General features: G+C 38.1%; 2 protein-coding genes across 4 annotated transcripts; one reads left to right on the top strand and one right to left on the bottom strand.

Annotated features, from left to right (window-relative positions):
- Positions 1–5,002: 5,002 nt before the first annotated feature.
- Positions 5,003–8,901, bottom strand: LOC106651446 (GPI ethanolamine phosphate transferase 3). Of its 2 annotated transcripts, none has more exons than XM_014369941.2 (5): positions 8,586–8,901; positions 5,841–8,487; positions 5,594–5,764; positions 5,313–5,533; positions 5,003–5,234 (listed from the first exon to the last, which is right to left on the bottom strand). In XM_014369941.2, the coding sequence occupies exons 2-5, from the start codon at positions 8,440–8,442 to the stop codon at positions 5,055–5,057; spliced, it is 3,174 nt and encodes a 1,057-aa protein (XP_014225427.1). In that variant the 5' UTR covers positions 8,443–8,487; positions 8,586–8,901; the 3' UTR covers positions 5,003–5,054. The 2 variants fall into 2 exon arrangements, with proteins under 2 accessions (XP_014225427.1, XP_014225426.1); XM_014369940.2 differs by having other exon boundaries at positions 8,596–8,901.
- A 580-nt stretch (positions 8,902–9,481) lies between these two features.
- LOC106651464 lies at positions 9,482–16,687 on the top strand. Of its 2 annotated transcripts, none has more exons than XM_023462176.1 (7): positions 9,482–9,918; positions 9,993–10,331; positions 10,666–11,077; positions 13,026–13,261; positions 14,632–14,826; positions 14,899–15,180; positions 15,508–16,687. In XM_023462176.1, the coding sequence occupies exons 3-7, from the start codon at positions 10,933–10,935 to the stop codon at positions 16,210–16,212; spliced, it is 1,563 nt and encodes a 520-aa protein (XP_023317944.1). In that variant the 5' UTR covers positions 9,482–9,918; positions 9,993–10,331; positions 10,666–10,932; the 3' UTR covers positions 16,213–16,687. The 2 variants fall into 2 exon arrangements, with proteins under 2 accessions (XP_023317944.1, XP_014225468.1); XM_014369982.2 differs by having other exon boundaries at positions 13,023–13,261.
- Positions 16,688–17,525: the final 838 nt, after the last annotated feature.

The following is a 17,525-nucleotide window of genomic DNA, read 5'->3' as shown; positions in this document are numbered from 1 at the left end:
AGCTGTAGCCCCATAATAGCTGGTAACGAGTCTAACAATAAGGAGATGAGAAAAAAGTCGGCTTCGCGAGCCCAACACATCACAATAGTCATGGCGAAAAAACACGAAAACAATGTGCTCCAAGAAGCTGGCGCAATAAACCGAACGGAAATCCTGCGCGCGCGCGCGCCCGCGATCGCGAGAGGTGTCGCAAAATTTGCCCGGAAAACGAGCTCGGCTGCAACTGCGACCGCCGAGCCAGTGCATCGACGGTGGCTCCACTGGAGCGACGAGCACCTCGTATATAGCTAGACGTGAACGTAATTCCGAGCCTCGCGCGAGTCAGCAGCGATAGACAAAGTGGCCCGCGTGGTGACTCGCGGCCTGCAGCAATATGTGCGCCTCGGTAGGAGGACGCTCGATCCGCGCGCGGAGGCGTAGCCACGACGCGGCTATCTCTCGTCGTATATCCCATGATCGACGCCGATTGCCGACAGCCGCCACCGCCACCTCCAGCGTAGCGCGTCGCAATCGCCGCAACCTCTGCCAAGATCGCTGCCTCGCGAGCACACACGCACGAGCGCGCAACGGAAGCTCGCCGCTGCACAACACACGAGGCCAACTTTCACTCTTCTTTCGGTCCGCCACAGGCTTCCAGCTACTAGATTTCTGCCTCGGATCCATATAGCAGCTCTATGTATAATAAGCCAACGAACCACATTCGCGATATGAAAAAAAAGATGCGCTCGTGCGCGAACCGATCGATCGTTCAAAGTCAACTGGAGCTCGATTGCGACGACGACGATGTTGCGCTCTCGCGATGCTTCGATCGACGAGTCCTGCACAAGATTTGCATCCATCCATTGTTGCAACGATCGTAATATAACTTCCTTGCCTGCACCTCGAGTCGCGTTAGTCGTTTCTTCCATTTTTGGCCTTCGACGACTCGGCGGCGGCGCTCTCGATCGGCGCAACGTCCAATTCGGCAATCGGCTGCACCGCACGTATAGAGCGCAATGCATCCAGTAGTGCTGCGGCGCGTCCTGAGCGGCAGCGAGCGATTAGTACTGGTAGGTAGGTAGGTAGTGGTAGCACGCGGCGAGCGTCCAACGATTGAGTAATTAGAGCAGCGGATATAGCTGCAGCGATGCGCGCTCTGCGCCTCGACTCCGCCGCCGACGACCTGACTCACTTTCATTGTAACGCTCGCATTTGCCCGTGTTCCGACTGTGTATAGACGTGTGTACGTGTGTATGCACTCACACACACACAGACAGACAATCTCGCTCGCACAGAAGTGCAGCGCAGCGCTGCATCTTGCGAAAAACTGGCTTATGAAACGTTATGAGCTAATGCTGAGTAAGCATGCAATAACAAAAGTGGCAGGTGGGTTATACTTACCCACTGTGTATTATGTACATTGTTACATATCTGATTTTCTACCGCCTACTTTATTTGTATGCAAGCTTGTGTATCTTTTCTGACTGACGCACTGCGAGCGATCTGCTCTATACACTTTGTGCATTTATAACGTGCAAAATGTCCGCACGTGGACACGTCCAATCGGCTTTTCGTGATGTTTTATTTCACAGACCGACGTTTCGACGAGCGGCCGAAGCCACGACATTTCGCAATAGTTCCGATCGTCTTCCAACTTTTTTCGCCTCGATCGAACGTTCGGTAGATGAGCGTAAGGACATGCCCAACATAGTCATCTAAACTAGCCATTATTAATGCCGATCAATGCCCAGCAAAAGCCAACAGATATTCAAAATACATCAGGTCTCTATGTTAATGATACAAATTTCTTTTGTACTCACAAGTTTCAAGTGCCTGAGAGATTTGTTTCGTATAGAGATAAACGATGAGTTCAAACATATTTGCCTTTACCCCATTCTCGGAGCAAAAATAATGTACTTGTACGACACAAGTATTATTTTTGTTGCGAAAAAATATTTTATTTTAGAGCACAAAAGATACGATTTTTATGAGTTCTCTTATTCATTCAACAGTGCTTACATTTTAAAAATGATCCGCAGCTATTAATGCATTCCATTTCAAACTTGACTGTAAAATCATTTGTTCTTGTGTTAAATGTGCTCTAATTCAACGTTTTATGACTCGGTGAAAGTATTGATTTTGGCTCGTTTTCACAATTATTTACATGCAAATATAGTCAAGAATGACATCCATTTCGTAAACATATAACAACGAAGAAAATTTCGCGATAAGTTAAAAAAGGATTACATGAAACATATTTATGAAAAAATTATGAAAAAAACGTTTTCAAGTTAACGAAAGATTTCGATTATAAAACGCAAGGTGTCTTATGAATCTTTAGAAATTAAAGCTTTTTTCACCAGGTATAACATTAAATTCCTTTATCATGTCAGAAAAAGCGCACTAGTATATTTTCTATAATAGTATATTTTGTAACAAGTGCGCGAAGCAGTTGACTCACCCAGGAGTTGTTTTCACCCGAGCGTAGCGAGGGTGCAAAGACTCCTGGGTGAGTCAACTTCCTCGCGGACTAGTTGCAAACGATATTTTTTAACACTGCGTGCGCGAAACACGGGTTTTCTAACCTTAAAGCGTCAGAAAACCCTAGTTTCTCGCAAGCAGAGTTAAAAAATATCGTTTGCAACTAGTTTGCGAGGAAGTTGACTCATCCAGGAGTCTTTGCACCCTCGCTACGCTCGGGTGAAAACAACTCCTGGATGAGTCAACTGCTTCGCGCACTTGTTACAAAATATACTATTTTAACTCTGCTTGCGAGAAACTAGGGTTTTCAGACGCTTCAAGGTTAGAAAACCCGTGTTTCGCGCACGCAGTGTTAAAAATACATTTTTGTTTTCGCAAAAAATTTGCTTTCCAGCTCTTTCCAGTTTACCTGGAAAAAATGTTCAGTTCAAACAATTACCAACTAATTTTACAGATGTGTCATAGTTGCCTCAGTTTTTATTTCACATACTTAAAATGCTTGTCGAGTAGATAGATCGAAAAAACCAGTTTGAACATTTATATGTAGTATGCAAATTTTTAGAGATATTTAGTATGCATATAAATTATACTATAAATGTGTTATATATTTGTCCTGTACAAGTTTCTTCTCTCTATGCCAAACTATACATTGCACCCGAATTTGAAATTGAGGTTGATCGTTTTACTTTATATTAAATTATTGAATTGTGTTATTACATTTATACGCTATTTAATCGCAATACTTTTTATTCATTCACGTTGTTCAATTTACGTGTTACTTTTTCTTTATCGACTAGTTTACGTTTTATGATAAATGAGGAACAAAATGACAATTGAATTTCATGAGTACTAACATTGCTATTTTATTTGTTTTTATTTTTTCAGTAAATATTGAAAAATCCATTTGTCTATAAATATTGTTTCTTTGTTTTACAGCAAAGTATAAATTGTACTAGAATACTTGTGAAATATGTATAGAAGTATAATTTACATTTTTATCGTTAAAAAGTAATTAAAACTAAAATATAAACAAAAATACAAAGTAGTTTTTGAATTTCAGAACCAAAAAATCTACTATACTTAAACAAAACAAAAATAAATAAAAGGTCGTGCTACTAAAAATTTTTTCAAAAATTGAGATCAGGTCAAGTATGCAAATTTTGAATCAAATATCGAAAATTTATCACAGAACTTCTTTCCAACAGGTGTGGATCCATGGACTACATTATGCATGAAATAAATGTATATCTTTAGGTATAAGAGATACATACACGACCGACTGGTTGGTATTTCCGAAATTGTCAACTTCTCTTCATTTCATTACTAAATCGCGCTAGCTTACTGCCAAAAAGACAATAAAAACACCATTCAAAATCTATAAACCAATTGTTGCTTTTTGAAAGGTCAAGTAGAAATTTGTCATTTATAAAAACTGAGTTCCGTGATAATGAATATTTCTTATAGAAAGAATTGATTGGAAATGAAATCCAATAGGAGTTCTTGAATTGACAATACATACGATGGACTACCGTCAAGTCAAACGGGCTAAAAAAATTGTGTTTAGTCGAATGGAGGAACATGAATGTTATGTGAGAAATGACCTTGAATTTTTTTCCATCTTCTCATACCCTTTTTTAAAGGTTCAAATCTTGCAATTGAGCTTAATTATTAGTCTTGATAAAATTGTAAAAATGTCTATGTCAACCTTAAGTAATTATCGATAAAATTTTTTCCATATTTTTCGTTAACAATTGAATTTATGTTTACATGAATTACCTTAAAACGACGATTGAATACTGTAATAGTTTCTTCTAAAAAAACACGCAAAACCTGATATTCAATCCGATATCATCACAATAAATAAAATATATAAATTTGATTATGAATTAATCAAATACGGCATTTTAATCATTTCAAATTAAATCTAAACGCTCCTTGGACTTAGATAAATGTAGTCAGAAGTTTTACTCTATTCTTCAATATGTTATTATAGAATTATTTTTTACACGCGTATATGATGGTTCCAACAAACTTATCAGCTCATTACAAAAATTTACAAAAAAAATTATTTAAATTTTTTCGTGAGGAAAATGTTCGGGTCAAGCTCGATTAAGGGGTGGTACCACGCTAATCTTTTAAAAAATCTGGTTTTTTCAATCAGAAGCTCTATTTGGCTGTTAATAATGGAGTCCAAGTTGTTTTATTATTATTATTATATAAATTGTTATTATTCATTTTTACATCGCGCGAAGGGTTCTCTGTGTTTTGCTGTGTAAATTTCGCTTTAAAAAAAATTGTAAACACGTTTATTTCAGCACATTTTTTTGAGCTTACTGATAAGAAATCGCAGGAATTGTTGAACCAATTGAGATAAAAATTTTTCTGAAGTTTCATATCATTTTACAGTTTTTTGATTTGGTTATTATTTTCAATCTTTGACGTAATTCATAAAGGTTCTGTTCGATCAAAAAAAATAATCATTTAAAATATGCGTTAATCGATTTATGCTTTTTTCAAAGGGCCACGATTGAATATGAATTGATTTCGTTAAAAACAACTTTACTTTAACATATAAAACTTACAAAAATTTATAATTATTTACAAATGAGTTTTTTGATTTGGTTTTCTATCCTTAACAATAATAAAAGTGAGATTGTTACACTGGCAGTTGTGACCATAAAGCCAAGTCCTTCAAATATTAATTTTGGTGCGAATATTTTCCAAACCATGAGATGTCGTTTATGGACGGTTGCAACAAGCATGCAAACAAACGCCTAAAAAATATATAATTTCTTAAAAAATTATGCATTAAGTACTAGTATTTTATTTATTTTTAAATTAAAATAGCGCACCCTGAGTGCATGCAGTAGTATGTATCGCCCAGCAGTAGAAAAAATTTCCAAATGAAAACATCTATCATTGTGATATATTTCCATTTCACCTTTATTTGGTTCATATAAAGAAGTTGTTGACAATTTTGCAAAAACTGGGATGAGTTTGATGGTAAATGGTGATATTATAAGGAGTGGAAGCATCAAACCAAATATTATATAAGAACCAAACGTATTGAAACCTTTGAAAAAAAAATATTTATGAAATTATTACTTTAATATTTGGAGATAAAATATTTTACCGATTAAAATTGCTCGAATTTTGTTAAGTTCTAAAGAAGAATCAAATCCTAAAAATCCAGCTTCCCAATGAATTGCTGAAAATATTGGTTGGTGTCCCGTGGCATAAAAAAAATATTCTGATAAAAGAAACCAACATAATATCACATGATTTGGAGTGTGCATTAATTCTTCTGTAATGCAATGAAGAAACAACAATAAATTTACGGTCATTAATAAATTTTGAATTAGATGAATTATTGAACTCACTAATACTTGTAGAGTACTGTATTCTATCTATGGCATTCACAAATAACAATCCTATGCAGATTATATTCATAAAGAATATGCAAGGACTTATCATAAAACCCAATAATAAAACATTCATGATGCAAAATAGTACACATAATAGAAGTAAGGATGAACTGTAAACTGTTGCAAGACCATAAATAATTGCTACATCATCATCATCTTCTTTCTTCTTGTACATTTCTGATTTCATTTTTTCAAATAGCTTAGGTACTAGAGTTTCTTGTGAATAAATATTCAGAGTTTCTTTTCTTTTTGGCACTAAGTACACCATCAATGGCTTATAAAATATAATTATTACAGAAATAATAAATAATGCATAAGCGATAGAAGGCACAAAACTAATACGGTACAAGAGTATTTTATTAATCATTAAATTGTTCTGAAATTTCATTAACCAGAAAATGGAAATTTTAACAGTCATTATGATAGGTATATATCTAGCTATTATTTCACTTCCTGAGTAACCAACCAAATTTCCACAACGACGAAGCCAAATGTTTGTTAGAATTACATACCCAGAGAGCAATGCAATTGCAGACAAAATCAGAGTCACTTCTATATTCGTGGAAACTATTGAGGCTTGTTTACCTATTACATAATTAATAGGAAAGATTTCTTTAAGATCATGTTTTTGTTCTTCTCTGTATTTCCAAAAATATGTAGTAATTCTAAGGAATAAACAGATAAAAGTAACCATGGAAAGTGTTAATGCTACATTATAAATTGATTTTTGATTGAATTTGGCAAATAATTTATTTTTTTTTTCACCGGAACTAGTTACTCTACTAGAAAAGAGGTGAAAGAATATCAATGACACAAGAAAGAATAATAATATATTATTTTCTTCAATGATATAACTATTAGAAAATAAACCAAAAGTGATTGTTAGCAAGACTATTTTTAGAAAAATACTCTTCATAGTTTTCTTATGAGTAATTTCTTCAGACCACATCTTTGAAAAATAGTTCCAATTTTGAATTAATAGTATACTGAGATATAAAACAGGAACAATACCCAAACAAAAATAGATAGTATTTTTGAAATCTTGCACAACGTTTAACCAGTAAAGCGATGTACAAGTTAAAAATGTTATTAAGATAACAACTGGGACGTACATAAAAAATGAAAATTGTAACAACTTATGCATTTGATTATACTCTAGGCCATATATAATAATAAAAAATATTATCATTGCACAAGAAAATAGCACTAATCCACTATACATCAACGTAAAATTGAAATTTACCCAAATTTCATTACAAATTATTTTTATTGTAGTGAAATATTTTTTGGATGCTTCAACAAAATCTGTTAAATCATTTTCATTATTCAAATACCTATATTTTTCCAACAAATTGTTGTAGTAAGATTTGAGCTCATCTATTTGATATTTATTGGATAAATAATTTTCAGAAGAATATTTATCAATGTAGTTTTGAACTTGATAAATAGTTTTCCATAATGAATCTATTATAAAATTGAAATCATTTTGAATTGAGTTCTTATTAAAATTATTGTTTGGAAGTGCTTCAATTATTAAGTTTCCTAAATTAGAAAAAGGTATAGCATTCCCCAAAATTAATGATATTGTTGGTACTATATCTATCTGATTCACTGTTTTTATGTTATTTTTAGTTGAATCATTTAGTACCTTTATCAAAGGTTTGGTTGAATAAGCAAATAAAGCAGTTTCAATTTCATCCACTGTATCACCTCCATGGTCTCCAGATTCAGTCATTCCATGATCACCAATAATAAAGAGCATTGTATCTTTGTCATCACTTTCTATACTTTTTACCAATTGTTCAATAAAAGAATTTGTCTCATTCAATTTTCTACTCATTTCTGGATGATGCATACCATGTTTATGCCCACAATGATCAACACCTAACATGTGAGCAATCAATAGAGTCCAATCGTCATTTTCAAGTTCATGATATATATGATCTTTTACTTTTAAATCAACTGTATCAAGATCATTAACATCAAATGAAGGAGAAGGATATGCTCTTAAAAATGTGTCAGGATACAAATTAATCCATGTATCATCGCCCATAAAAATATTTCCATTTTTTTTGTTCTGAGTTACAAAGTTATCTTCCTTGATACTATCAGATGCAAAATTATTTTGAACATCAATAAATGTTGGCAAGGTACCAGTTGTCAAGCTTTTTAATCTTTGCATTGTAGTCGTTGGTGGGTCAGCTATGAATTTGAACAGTTTTGAATGGTCTTTTTTATTGCCCAAAAGTTTAGAAATAATAGGTAATTTGTTTCGATGGAATGTATTTTTTGATGCTTCATCATGAAAGTCCTCAACAAATTCAAATTTTAAAGCATCAATAATCAATAATACAATTCGAGAACGTGGTTTTGAACATTTCTGAACTGTAGACAATCGATCTGGTTTATTTTCAGTTGTGACTTTATCAGAACACAAATTTGTTTGGGTTATAGCAACTTTATGTAAAAAAAAACCATTTGTAAATAGTAAAAGACCAAATATCATAGACAAAGTAGTTAAAAACAAAACAAAAATATAAACTCCAAGCTTTGTCATGATTTCAGTCGTTGATGTCTCAAATTGATTATTTTAAATAGTCCCCTAAAAAGTACAATTCAGTCTTTTGAATAATTCACTTTAATGAAATTTTTTTTATAAAAAATGACTGATTTTATTTATTTTTTACATGAAATGCTAACCATGGTTTACCTGTGTTACAGTTTTCTGAATTCCATAGATTTATTTGCTAAGTTTCAAATTAACTATTCACATAAATAAAAACTATCATAAACGAACGGATATCATTGTAGGTTAAGCGAAGCGCTATAACCAACTTTTGACAATTTAAAAAACAATTCCTAATTAAGATAGTTCACGGAACAATTCATTTCTGTTTATTAGTGAGTTAATGTAATATTGCTGATGATTGTCAATATTAATATTTACACATTTATCATTCACATCAAATACTTTAAAGTTGACTAATACTTCTTGAGATCAACATGGTAAAACTGAACTTTTACCGAACTGTGAATTAGTTTCTGCTCTTCTGCTCTTTAAAAATAATATATCTGCGATACACATCTAATTTCTACTCGTGTCACTACTCGCGGCTTTTTAGGCATAATAACAGCATTTTAAATCAAACGCTGTATCGGTATAATTGACGTCAAAAAAACATTAAAATCAAACCGTTCTGACCGATGTTTAAATTAATGGATCCATTATCTTTATTCGAGTTGGAGATTTTTTGGAGTGAAAATTACATTTTGGTCGCATTGTTACCGTATTTGTAATTGGCATATTCTAAGAGTTGTTAAGCCATTTTTAACTATCTTAATTTTTTGATTTCAACAATACCGTATAAGTTACCGTATGTGTATAGGTTTTTTACTTGAGTGTTATGTAGTAAAATTACTAAAAAAAAATAATAATCTTTAGTCATTTGAAAAAAATTATCTTATTAAAGTTTAAAAATGAAAAAAAAAACATTTTTTAAATGATCGAGGCTAAAATAGGTTGAGGGGTTGACGACTTTTCGGTGTTCACAAAATCCGGCTGGGCATCGAAACGAACAACACTGCACAATCCGCACCCCTCCAACTGCAAGTTCGAGAGGTGGTTCGCAGATTCTCACCCCTACGTTCGACGCGCACGCAGCGTCGTGCAACTTTGCGCCGAGGTTATGTTAGTATTTTTTGTCAATCTTCGAGGGTTGAAAAAAGGTCAACTCTCTTGAACGTTTACGAAGTTGCAGCAAATTGACGCGATCTAATCAATGTGCAAGTAGGTTTAAGCTCCGAAAAAAGTTGTGCACTGGCCGGAGTGATTGGGGCCAAGTCGATCGAGTGTCAGAAAGCATCTTCTTATCCAGAAAAGTAATCAATAAACCCCACGACTGCATAAGGGCTTAGGTGGTGAATGTTGCAGATAAGTTGAGTTTCAAGCACAGATTTTGATGTTTTATCAGCGAACGAGATACTAATGCCATTGATCGTTACGCACTCGCTCGATTTATTGCTCATTTGAAAGGTACGTTATCGCATGATTCCATAAGCAATCGAAGCAAAAACAATGTATGTTCAATAAAAGTGACAATTTTACAGCCTCTGCTCGTGAACTTGTCTTCGTTGAATCCGTCGATTGAAGTATCAACAGATTGACAAGTACTTGGGCGGTGCAATAAAGCGAAAAATGCCTCGCGTCGCTTCCTTTTGCAATTGTTTCATGGATAAAGTTGACAAGGATGTCAATCGATAAACGTTAGCCGATGAATATCATTTGGCCAAGTCGAGGCATGGCACGGCACGATGAAGCATGTGCAGCTGCGCTTATCGATTAAAAAAGAAAAAGAAGATGCGATGTTGAGACGATCGGAGAGGAGGTGAAATTACAAAGAGGAAGAGAAGAGGAAAGCATTTATTCGAGAGACATCAATTTCTGAGGTAAAGTAGTAAAATTGAAGAGATTGTCGTTGTCGTTGGAAAGCGAGCAGCGCATTCGCGCGAGCAAATTAATGCTAGTTTTGGGTGCTACGCGAATGCCCGCTTACGCTTTGACGGATAGACGGAGTAGGACGAGTAGATGGAGTGGCGCAGTAGGTAGTGTGTGTGTGTGTGTGTGTGTGTGTGTGTGTGTGTGTGTGTGTGTGTGTGCAAGCGCAGGTGTCAGCCGCAATAGAGAGCGAGCCGTGCAGACACAATTGCCGCACGGAGTTTTATCCGATCGGGAAGTAGGCTTGGGTGCTAAGGAGTTATGAAGGTAAAACTTGGGTTGCAGGTAGCCGCTGTGGCAATCGCTCGACAACGACGACGACGACGACGACAGACTGGCGCAGCCGGATGAGCGCCGGGGATCCACGATCGGAGAGCATCGATGCAAAGAAGCTCGCTCGGGCCCCGGCAAATGACGGACGCGAGCTCGTTGCATCAGCCACCACTACACTACAGCAGCAGCAGCATTGCATCACGGGCGGCGGATGTTGCTCGCGCGGGCACGGGCCGACAGCAGCAGCAGCTAGCGCTTAGATTGCTGGGCGCTTGAGTAATGAGCGAGTCCCGGCATCTTCGCTCGGTCTCCGATTTGTATGCAGCCGACGAAATAGAGGTGCTCCTCCTCGAGGAGATCCGCGATCTGGAGCCACCGCCCGCCGCCTACTCGCGGCCCGAGGATATACAGGACTTTGAGATCGGTATTACAATGCATTTGTCGAGCTTTATTGTAGGCGCCTCTCCTTGATGCGAATCGGCACACCGATACATTTTCTGCTTTGCTGAAGTCAAAAAGGACTAATTCGATACGCGACGCCCAATTAACATTGGGAGAAAACGGAGCGCGATGCATTTCAAGTCCATGCTTACTCGAGCTTGTACTTGCCTTACTTATGTTTGCAAAATATTTTATTGCATCAAATCCAAGCAACACAATACGACTGTCGTGTAATAGTTGCTTCACGTGGTTTCTTCTTTGTGCACCTGACTACTCTATGGGTACACGCGCGCGCCTGCAATGCTCCATACCTACATATATATTTAAAGTAGTTATTAGGTGGATCATTGGCCTGGGCCTCTGTCTGTCGCTGTTATTGTCGCCGCTGCTACTGTTGCTGTTCGCTATATACCGCACTACCGTCCTGACCCTGTATAAATTACGCGCCGCTGCGCGACTAAGTATACGAGGCAGCGACTCTCGACAACTATATGGACTTTCGCAATGCACGCGCGAGCATGCATAGACGCAATTCATCCATACGGTATACGAGAGAGACGATCGCGTCGTCGTGACCCGGCGATAATCTGCATTTCGCGCGTCCGGCCGGCGCTCGTACCTGCACTCGGAGCTCTGCATCTGTTCTAATTGTTCTTGCGTGCATCGCGGGCTTGAATTTTTTTCGTGCTCTCGCGCAATATCGCGAGAAATCGGCTCGAGATACGTATACGTGCACTCGGCTCGAGTCGGGCGATGACGCCGCTCTGCTCCTTCAATGATTGCAAAAAAAAAAAAAAAAAAAAAGAAAAACACAAGTCTGGATCCTCGGACGCGCTGTATGATTAGTTTCGCGACCACGGCCAGACATGTGCGTTGTCGCTATTGTTAATGGCCTTGTCGCCGATAATTGTGTTGCCACGAGCAAACGAGATGCGCTGCATATATGATACGGATGATATGCACACGCGCAGCGCCACAAAATGCAATTGACACCGAAGGAAAATATGCCTGCGCGCGTTCGAGTATAGCGAGATCTACTCTTTTGCCGCTTCTGCCAGAGATGACTTTGCGTCGCGCGCGCGTTTCTTCGCCTTCCGAGCGCCTCTTCGATGTAATTATAACGGTCGGGAAAAATAGCCGAGCAGCGATCTTCTATTGTGGATCTGCGGCGATGCCAACGATGCGCGCGCTGCCAATCGAATTAAACAAAGCTCAATTAATTTACGTCTCGTATTTATTCGAACCGTTGACGTCTTTATGAATCATCATTCGTGAAAGGCGTGAAAAAAGAATTGGCAAACTGAAAAACGAACTGACTTTCGCACCAGCGCTACACAGTCTCTCTTTCTGTAATCGTCGAAATCAATTATGTGAACATCTTTTCGGACCACCAGGCAGAGAGACGCGTATTCGTTTAAAAGGTACGCATTCAATAAACCTACAAAGTCGAGGGTCACGGATTCCAACAGCGAGAGAAAGAGAGAAAGAAAGAGAGAGAGAGAAAGAGCGAAAGATGCTGTGTATCTTGGTTAAAATGCGAACGAGCGAAGGTACTTTATTTTGCGAGTAATAAAATGCGGATCGGAGCTGTATCCTTTTGCTCGCTAATAGCGCAAAAAGTGTGCGGTCAGACGACGTAGCAGCAGCAGCAATAACAGGCACAGTGTGTGCGTGATAGTATAAAATGCGTAAAAACAGAAAAGACACAGTCTCACACGTTTGCGTAGCGAAGGCGCAGGACAACAACAAAAAAAAAAAAAAGAAAAAGAAAAGAGAGAGAGAGAGCGAGCAAGAGAGCGAGCGAAAAAAAAAGAAAAAGGTAAAAAATGCAGCCAAGTAGTATAATGTATAGGGGTGCTTGATAATAAAGGAGAGGACGCGAAAAATGCGATCGAACAAAGTTAGGTACGCTATCGATTTAAACGCAGCAGGCAGCCGAACAGGAGGGCGCATCAGTTCTCAATCTTCGGGACTGGATTCTCCTGGGATTCACTCGACGGTTCACTCTTGGGATTCGCACGCGAATTATCATGGGAGTTACGGCAACGGCGATCATCGACACGGATCTAACGCAATGGCTTGGCAACGCACTAGTCATCTGATTCTCTATTGCGACATACAGGGCCACCTCAAAACTGCCACCGGCTTCGTGCGACTCTTGCTTCTCGTAAGTATATCATATATTGTCTAGTCGACAACCCCCTGCTAATTATTTTATACCTATACCCGCCGCGAATGATCCGCAAACCTTTTCCGACTCCGACTTATTCTATTTTAACTGCGGGTCAAAGGTCGTTGAAAGGTTGCCGCACACACATCCTCTATATTTTCCACTACCGTTTAAAATGTGCATGCCTCTCAACTCGAGGCGCGTATGTTTAACTGCGTAAAAACTGTTGCTCGCATCCGAGCCTTGCGCGCTGCAGCCAGCAAAGAAAATATCATTTGCATTGCAGCGCACCTTTTATAAAACCAACGATTTTTACCAAGTACCTTTTTTCAATTTTTTCCAGTTGCTTTAGTTAACTATTTCTGCCAATATCTAAAGCTTGAATGTTTATAAAACAGTGATGGTCAGATGCAACCTTTTTAGAAGCAAAATAAAAATTAAACTAAATTGTATTTAGTGATTTGGAGCTCACCAAAGCAATACATAATCGAATGGATACTTACATGATATATAATATATCGATTTTTTAATTACCACTCATGGGAACTTTTTCAAAAAGTCACATTAATAATTTTCAAATCTTGATGTTTCATCTACTCTGTATTATTTGCGTAAACATTGATATTAAAATTTTTTGAAATTTTTAATTACCTTACCACAACAAATTAATAGTTGTCAATTCAAACTATTTAAGAAGCTTTGAAAATCAGCAATCAGCAAATAAATTTTCAATATTCTAATAAGCTTTTATATAATAATTTACGTACATCGAATTTTTGAGTGCCATCAATGAAATGTTTCAATATAAAAAGTATATTTCAATATAATGTTTGAAAATTTCTTTTAATCATTTACATACAATGTTTTGAAATGTTAGATACGAATGTTGTTACATATAAAATACGTTTGATACGTTAAGTCTGTTGAATACTTTGTAAACATTTCTAGTAAGATTACGAATACAATATTATTTAAGATACTGAAAGAACAAGGACGTTATGAGAGTGACAAAAGCTATTTTTTCGACGTCTAATTTTGCTCTTTACTAGCTCAATACAACATTTTTTACATATAATCCCCAAATCTCTAGTTTTTGATGTGAAACATCTTTATCGGCGTTTGTTTTTATTTACGGCAGTTATTAAAAATAATATTTTTACGTGGATTATTGAACATTAACTGATCAAAGTTTAAACATGTTTACAAAGTGCATCTTATTAATTAAACTTAATACATTTTTAAAATCATTTTACGGATAGTAAACTTACTGCCTTAGAATTGTTAATAGTGAACAAAGTAATTATGGAAAAAAAGAGAAAAGTCTCAATTGAACCGAATAATGAAAAAATAAATTCGTAATTTTACAGGTTTCATCGGCAGCATGTTTGGTGACTCTGTGTAGCTCTGGAACTGCTAAAATAAGTTTGTTTATGCTACCACTGGCAGGAAGGCTCCGGTTCATGATATTTGTCGCGGTGTTCAGCCTACTAATCACTGCTCTGCTGTTATTTTTGGACATATCTCACGTAGTGCATTTTTTCCCTTTTAATTGGGGACGATTGGTAAGACGGCGTGTCTCAACCAAAGTCGAATGCAAAGTCGGAGCAATTTTGACGTTTAAACTCGTTTTGCAGAATGCCTGGATCTTTTCGAGCATCGGCTTGTCGTTCATAACGGCCAGCACGCTGCTGGCCCTGTCCGTCTTCGAGTACCATGGCAGTGGCTGGGTACCACGCCGAACGCGTTCCCAGCTAACGGCCACGGCGACGCTCGGACTGTCGTGCGCTCTTTTAGCATTTTTGCTGTCTTGGTTACATGGACGCGGAGTCTCGGGCTGTCGGGCCTCACCGGCCTCGGCTGCCGAGGACGAGGTCAATCAGCAGCTCTACAAGCCCGTTGACAGTTCCTCTTCGGGAGTAAGTATAGATCGTGCCACTGAAGAAGCCTTTTGACTCGATGTTGCTGAATGCTCGAATTATTGCTTTTCGAAAGATTCGAAAAAGTAGGAGTAATTTTTCAAGTGCTAACCCGTATCGAGAAATAACATTTTTTAAATAATTTCTGAAAGCGTAAAGCTTGCGCAGTGAAAAAAAAACTTTGTAGAATAAAATATCAATACCCGAGCATATTAAAAAGAAAATTATCAAATTCAGTACTTGTATCCTTTGAGCCGCGACAGTACAGTACAACTCATCAGATGATCAACGATGAAACAAACGAATGTTTTGCGTTTTTGCTTTCAGACTACGTTAAAGGATGGTTTGCGGTCGAGTAAGCAGCCACCGCCATGGGTGGCCAAAAACTCGCGAAAGTTGCGTACCTCCGAGGAGGCCCACGAGGCGGGTCGTACGAGTGGCAAAGATCATTGGGCTTCGGCGAGGGAACATTTCCTAGGAGTCGGACAGCCCGATGAGGAATCATCGCCCTTGCAGCAGCAACAGCAGCAGCAGCAGCAGCAAAAGTCCTCCGAAGGAGAGACCGGCCGGAGACAGCGAAGGCGGCGGGAAGCCTCCGGCGACGAGGCTCGCTCGAAGAAAACGCCGCCTCGCAAGCTGCCCATTCAAGAGGGCGGCAAGCCGGCGCGCGCGGGCCGTCAAGCGGGCGCTGGCAAGGACGGCAAGGACGGCCGCAAGGGTGGTCAGGGCACGGCCCGTACCTCGGTGACGCGCAGCGAAATCCAGGAGTACTGGATGCAGGGCTACGAGCACGTGCAGCGCACCGAGCGCACCACGGCCAACATCGAGCAGTGGCAGTCGGCGGCGATGCGCAGCCTCGAGGAGAAGAAGGCTAAGGACGCCCGCTGGAGCGAGGCCTGGCAGCGCCAGAAGGAGCAGACCCAGGCGCAGTCGCGCTCCCAGTCGCAGAATCAGTTCCCGTCGTCGAGCAGCGGCCAGGACGACGCCAAGCCCTGCACCAGCAAGACTCTCGAGCCGCTCAGTTTCGCTTGAGAATGATCTATTGTGCCGAACAGCGGGATTTTCGACCACTGATCGGAAACCCGGCTGACGATAGAGCATGGGTGAACGTCCACAGGGGTGAGGCACGCACGCGCGCGTTCAAACTGCTAGGAGCTTCGTTTACTGCCACGAACTTAGTGACGCTGCGCATTCATCATACGTAACGCGGTTGTTTAAACACCCTTACCACTCATCATTCTGTCAGTGCCGCTTCAATGAAATACCATTCGTCTGGCTTTACTTGGAATATATATATATAATATATAAGATATATATTTATATATCGTATACATGTAACTTTGAGTGATTTAGAACTCAACGATTCGCGGTCACCAAACGAACAGCTGCTGCTTTTTTGGTACTGCGGCCTTAACTATTTTTTCTTCTCACTATCATCCTTACGATTTCGTTACTTTCTGATAACAAAACATTGACAGTTTCAATGCTCTATCGGTAAGTTATTGAGTGAAATCGGATGTTTTCATTATTATAATATTGATATTAATTAAAGTAACTATGAATGATATAAATTAATGGTATATTATGTATTTATCTTTTACAATTTATTAATTAATATTTGCGTAATCATGAGAGTGAATAAAAACATTTTACGTAGAAAAATATTTCAAGTTTTTTATTTTGAACCGTTGGATTGGAAACCACACTTGAATTTTTGGTCAGACCCTTTTTCGATCAAATACCTTTTCCGAAGATGAATTTGCAATGAAGGACAAAACAAATTAAAAAGTAAGATTATAATCAACTGTTGAACTTTTCGAGAAATTTTTTTACTATGATGTCCTAAATTAAGGTAGTACGGAGTTTTTATGTATTATTAATATTACAGAAGACTCGAATATATTCTACACGTTGGAAATGAAAAACGTAAAATATGTATTAAATATTTTAAAAAGCACCAATGCGAGTGCATTTTTTAAGTACAATAACATGCAAATCGATAATAGAAAAGGTTTTGGTAAAAATGTAAAAAATCAAAGTAAAAAGAGTATTTAGTGATTTTTTAATTGGAAAAATACATGGAAATAAATAATGAATGACGAAAAGAAAAAAAGCATAAATAAATTGCATTTTAACCGTTAACATTTGTATTAAGAGTTGGAATATTTGATAAGGAATAAGTCGCTGATTCAATAGATATGAATCCCAGGTGTAGACTTGCATATTATCTTCAAGAATGGTGGGAAAGATCGGAGCGCAAATTAAAGCATGTATATTCGCACAGACACAGAAATATAGGCGCGCATGTGAAGGTGTACATAAATGAATGTATATAAGAATATGAG

The sequence above is a fragment of the Trichogramma pretiosum genome, unplaced genomic scaffold (assembly GCF_000599845.2).
Source record: "Trichogramma pretiosum strain Unisexual culture from Peru unplaced genomic scaffold, Tpre_2.0 scaffold9, whole genome shotgun sequence".
NCBI classification, from domain to species: domain Eukaryota; kingdom Metazoa; phylum Arthropoda; class Insecta; order Hymenoptera; family Trichogrammatidae; genus Trichogramma; species Trichogramma pretiosum.
The sequence above is the reverse complement of the archived record's forward strand: the minus strand, read 5'-3'. Positions and strand labels throughout refer to the sequence as shown.